This window comes from Amblyomma mixtum, chromosome 7, assembly GCF_055824585.1.
Source record: "Amblyomma mixtum isolate Tamu chromosome 7, ASM5582458v1, whole genome shotgun sequence".
Classification (NCBI taxonomy): Eukaryota; Metazoa; Arthropoda; class Arachnida; order Ixodida; family Ixodidae; genus Amblyomma; species Amblyomma mixtum.
Window position 1 is genome coordinate 144,519,717 of NC_143018.1, and position 6,000 is coordinate 144,525,716.

The following is a 6,000-nucleotide window of genomic DNA, read 5'->3' on the forward strand; positions in this document are numbered from 1 at the left end:
GCTAGAAAACGCGCAGAAATGATCTTAGCGCTTGCTACAGTCGCTTTGTAGTATCGAAAAATTCCACCTGAGTGCTCTTCTGAGGAGACAACAAACTCCGACAGAAGCATCCAGATGACTGTTCGGAGCAATGCTCGCTGCGTAATTGAACCCTGCCTTACTATTTTGTTTGGTTTTATGGGGTCCCAAAACGACCCAGGCTCTTAGGCACGCCTCTCCGTTCAGCGGACTTTCAAGACATTGTTGGGTAAAATAACACGCTAAATTGTTGCTCTCGCCGGCGGCATTTGCCCCGGTGGTGGACAAGGGGCCTGGAAAACGCATCGCCAGTGGACAGAACGGCTTCTCTGAAAGTAACAGGATAATAAACTTGATGACTGCAAACTATGTCTTCAATTATGGCACCATGCAGTGTTTACATAGTCTATTTATCCACTACTCCCACGTGCGCCCTGTGTCGTGTCGTGTCGCCTCGCATAGCAGCCGGGAAGTCCGCTTTCAGGAGATGGCGCCAGTGCAATTTCAAAATGATGACGATCAAATTTATTCCGTGCTCCTTATGAGCCTGACTAACCAACTGTAGGGAAAAGACTCCTTCCTTGTCTCTCCAATTAAACCTGTTCAGTGCCCGCAGCGGCCACCGTATCCCCGTTAACTTCTCAAACTCATCCGCCCACTTATCTTTCTGGCGCCCCCTGCTACGCTTGCCTTCTCTTGGAATCCCCTTTCGTTGCCCTTAAGGACCATCTGTTATCTAGCCTTCGCATTACATGCTCTATCCAAGCTCATTTCTTCCCCTTGATGTCGACTAGCATCTCATTAACCACGTTTCTTCCCTGTCCCTTCGCCTGTCCCTTAGCGTTACAGCTATTATTTTCTATCCATAGCCCGCTACGTTGTCCTTCGCTTACGCTCAACCCCATTTCGTTCGCCTCCACGTTTCTGCCTCATAGGTTAGTAGCGGTAAGATACGAATGTTTTACACTTTTCCCTTCAGGGATATAGGTAAACTGCCATTCATAACTATACTACCATTCAGCGTGGTGGTTGATTCGGCAACACTGGCGAGGAGTCTTTTTAGATAGCCACGATCTTCCAGCTTTTTACTTGACAGCAGAAACTGCCTTCACCAAGGTGGGCAGACTGTCTGTTTAGAGAAGCTGATAGGCTGGGCTTTATAATATATCTGTTGATGTTCAAGTTTCAAGAGACGAACGTCAAAAGATTCTCGCGGGACCACAGAGCGAATTCATAGAAAAAACGGGATCTTGAAAGGAGCATAGTCATCTCAGATCCTCTTTATTCAACACGGTGTTCCATGATCTGCTTGAGCGGTTCTAATTCCGAACAGAAAGTGCCAACAATGTTTTCTCTAGTCCCATAGAGTTCGTTTTTGTCAGTGCGACGAAACTCTCTAATAATTTGTGCAGCGAAACAATCTCGCTGCGCTTCTTTCATAAAGCATAACCATCAAGCTTCTATCAAAACGAGCAAGTAAAAGGTAACTTATTGAGGCTGCGAGACATGAATTATATACTCACTTTACGCCAAAACTGTGAGTTATCATTGTTCACATAGGTGCAGCGTAAGTAAACTGAGCAGTTCTAGATATCTGTGAATGTTTGTTCCTAAAGAGATCTGAAAATTCGGTGCAATATGGCAGTCGGTGCAGCCTCATACCTTCTCCTGCAGTAAGGAGTAGTGTACGTAGGTGACGTCCGCACAAAACGCACCAACACCAGCAAGACGCTCGAGGTGAAGGTAGTTGGGGAGGTCGCGGGTTATGTAATGAAGCATGGGTCATCCGCCTCCATTGCGGACTAGCGCTTTTTCAAGTAACTGCCTAAGCGACGTCGATATGTGCTGCACTCGTACAAGACGACGCGGAAAGGGGAAGGCAGCCTGGGTGTTTTCACGATGTAGAACACTACCAGGCTTTTACGGTTGCAGGCTCTGACAGCGGTTATCACTCTCGTGACCCCGGCCTATTTCGACCACTTCGAAGCTTGACTTTTTACTTTCGCGAGTCTGAACATAGCAAGACATTTTCTTGGATGCATTCTAGCTTTGATTTTATTGTGTGAGCTTCTTTATAGATGATAACGAAGCTACATTCCCTATAGGAAAGTGGAAGTTTCACTGTAGTTGTCTGCAATGCTATCGGTGTCAACTGGAGAAAGCCCGTGCCTTAGGTCTAGCTAGTGTTCGAAATGCTCTCTACAAACTCAAAGGTGGAAAGTTTAAAGGTTTAGGTTTAGCGCTCTGTGCTACACTCTTCACGAGCCCAAGCAAATCAGGCATGTCTACGCTGTGGGGCGCACAGCACTTGGGAGCTATAGCCATAACATTCTCAGTCTGCTATTGAACGGCGTTCACTATGAGAGCTATTTATTGGTGGGGTGTTCTCACAGAGGAGCGTTTTCACGGTGGCTGTAAATAGATACCACGCCAAAGAACCTTATCACCAGTGGAAGCAGTTCGGACGTCGGGAAAGATTATCTTGCCTTTGGTGCATGTGGTTAACGAAAGCGAGGGAAGAACTATCAGACAACCAATGTAGCAACGCAGTTGCCTCCATGCTCCTGGCACGAGGATGCGACAACCTCCTTTCGGTGCTTTAATTGGAGCCAGGACCGCTGAAAAGCAGTCACATTTTCAGGGGTACGTAAGGCATTTCGCTTGATATCGTGCAGCAACGTCCCCGGCACAAGTGTACAGGTATGAGGCTTATGTAAAGACTGACGGGCTCAAAGAAGGAGCGCACCCACAAGTCTCCGTTGAACTAGAAAAAAAACTGGAGATGTGTGGCTCTTTGCATAAAATTCCAAATAGGAAAAGCGCCAGGAATACGTGTAAATTCTTCTTTTCGTCCGATCTGTTTTTTTTTTTGCATTCAAACCCTCGCACATCTGTTCCTTCTTTTCTGCGCTCTCTGGTAAGGAATTCTATGATTACGTTACAACTATTCTAAGACACTCAAAAGGGTGGAAATTTGGGCTGGTTGGGGCATGATCTGAGGCTAAAAACAGCGCTAACGGGGACGAAGCAGAGAGAAGGACAGCGTCGTGTCCCTCTCTTTGTTTCGTCCCCGTTAGCGCTGTTTTTAGCCTCAGATATTCTAAGACGCTTAATAGCCTTCCAACATTGTCTTTGAAATTGTGTTTGCAACGTCCTGTTTGACAGTACATGGTCCCATATATGGTCTGAGTTCTTCCGACAAAATCGTGTTGAAAGCGGTGATCACTGCACGCAATTGCTGTTAACTAGACACCACAGTTGGCAGTGAGAGAGCTGGACAAAATATACTTCACAGAAAAAAAGGACAATTTCCAGTAAACCTGCGCTGAAGGTTTGTGTATATTATTCAGGATGTGCATTAGTAAAAGTAATTTATCCTGGTATATTTGCCGGCCTACGCCAAAGTTGTTTTTTTAGTGAACTCAACACTTCGCTTCTTCCCCAGCCATATTGTTTCTAGAAAACTGAGATTTTCGTGTCTCCTTTCCAGGCATGCATGATGGCAAACGACGTCTACACAGACGACCTCACCGTTGCACTCGTTACCATAAAATGGTTGCGATCAACTGTGTTCTAGGAGATGGAAACAGACCTCGGCCAGCTGCACAGCTATGAGAACATCGCCGCCAAATCACTACGCTCCATTGGCAGCCTAGTAAACAATAAAGAAGCGCCGTACTGCCGTCATTTTTCAAAAATACTCTGAGGATAAAGGAAGTGTATTGATAACAACCATGCTCTGACGAAGAACAAGCTGTTTCAGCTGCAAATAAAAGCTTCCGAAAAGCTAAAACGTGGAAAAAATTTATCGCAGCATAAGCCGCTTATACGAGGGAACTGCTGTGATGTAGAGCAAATATTTTTTGCGCCGATCCCTGAGGCCAGAATAAACGCCCGTTGCATTCCTGCCGAATTTCTGTAAAGTGGGGAAAATAATTCCATCTTTCAATTCAATATTTTCTCCAATAAATGTGCCTTTTACTGCTGCACAAGCATCGACAACAGAGATTTCCAAAGAAAAAAAATACGTAGTTCACAAATTACGTTCCTTAAAACTTTTGAGCTAGAGATTAGAAAGGACCGAAAACATTCACAGCGTGATGATTGTGGTGGATAGCATCGTGCCTTGCCTATTTCATATCATTCATAATAAAGGGCAGGGGAGGAATGGGGGCAGCCAGGGAGAACAAGGAGTGAGAGGGCGTTTGGGAGAAGGGGAGCACACGTCGGCCTGGACGATAGAGTGACTGCGGGTACTTTATAAGAGAGTCCTATGTCAGAGTGTCGGTTACTACGACGCCCGTCTGCTCCATTTCGCACTTGACAGATCTGCGTCTACCACGCGTGGAGCAGCTGTTCTTTCGCACTTGACAGATCTGCGTCTACCACGCGTGGAACCGGCTGGCTCATTGATTCCTGTAGGCTTCTAGGAAAGTGTACGACCTGCAAAGGCCGTGACAAGAAGGCGGGATAGTGACATTAAATCTGCTGTCACTGTCGGAATGTAGAGCATTTTTTTTTACCCCAACGGAGACCGTCGTCAGCCATATTGTTACGTGGCAGGAGGCGTACACGCCACGCAAAACACTGGTACACTCACGCCGATCACAACACAAGCACAGGGCGCACCGGATGCCAAAACACAGGCCACTGCACAGGATTCGGAGCCCGAGCACGCGCCAGGCGCCCTCTCACTTCGTCTGCCTCATCTTCTATGAGTCGACCCGTACCATGATCCCCGTGCGCAAAAGCACCGTCGCGGTGCTGCTTAGCGAGGGTCAGAAGAATGTAGATTGTAGGGCTTAAGGCGCGACACGTGAACAATATCGGAGAGGGGAGTACGGGAAGTGCACTTGAGGAAGGCAAGCTCAATCTCGTATGTGACGGCTGTGACTTGGCGCAGCACACGATACGGGCCCACATATCGAGAAAGAAGCTTTTCCGAGAGCCCTACACGGTGAGAAGACGCCCAGAGCAATACAAGGGACCCAGCCAAGAAGGAGCTGTCCAGGTGGCAGCTCTTATAGTGCTCTTGCTGAGAAGCTTGGGAGGCTTGCAAGCGGGAACGGGCGGCTTGGCGAGCATGGTCAGCACGGGCAATGGCTTCACGGGCGTATTCAGAATGTGGGGGACGAGATGTTCGAAACAATGTGTCAAGCGGCAGTTGAGGCTCACGGTCTTACAAGAGGTGAAAGGAGAGTAGCCGGCAGTGTCGTGGCGGGATGAGTTATACGCAAATGTAACATATGAGAGTACGACGTCCCACTCTCATTGAACAGAGGATACGTATGCACATGGTGAGCATGTCAGTAAGCGTGCGATTGAGTCGCACAGTGAGGCCATTACTGTGGGTGTTGTAAGCGGTCGTCCGCAATCCCTTTTAGGGTGTGGCCCACCTTTTTGGAGTCCGACATGGCGGTGTCAACCTGGTGACATAAGGCAAGCACGTCTTGAATGTACGTGATGTAACTTTCACTGGAGGACTGCGCACGTGACTCAAGGTGTTTTTGGGCTACGAACTTCGAAGCATCTGGTGGTCCGAAGAGAGCGCGAAGCTTTTCTGTGAAGATGTCCCAACTCGTTAATTCGTCCTCATGGGTGTCCTACCATTGCCTCGCTGGGCCAGACAAATAGAAAATGACGTTTGTCAGCATTACGGTGGGGTCCCACCTTTTATGGGTGCTGACAAGTTCATACATCGAGATCCATCTGTCAACGTTGTCAGTTGAGGCACCGGAAGAGATGTCGGGGTCACGGGGATGAGCCATGACCATGAATGTAGTGGCACTGGGATTTGGCGAGTCGCCGGGCTGCGTCATTGCAGCGGTCCCGGTGTAGCGACCGCTGCGAAGCTCCGTGGTGGAATAGGCCACAACGAGGGGAAGGGGAAAGCCCTCACCTCCACCAAGATGTTACGTGGCAGGACGCGTACACACCACGCAGAACACTGGTACACTCACGCAGTGCAGGGCGCACCGGATG

General features: G+C 48.3%; 1 protein-coding gene across 1 annotated transcript in view; it reads left to right on the forward strand.

Moving 5' to 3' along the window:
- LOC149337770 (uncharacterized) overlaps positions 1-3,595 on the forward strand; it is a 44,399-nt gene extending 40,804 nt beyond the window's left edge. The window contains exon 6 of the mRNA XM_089554945.1: positions 3,509-3,595. Coding sequence (XP_089411071.1) covers positions 3,509-3,595 — 87 coding nt within the window. The remainder of the gene's footprint in view (positions 1-3,508) is intronic.
- The last annotated feature ends 2,405 nt before the right edge of the window (positions 3,596-6,000 follow it).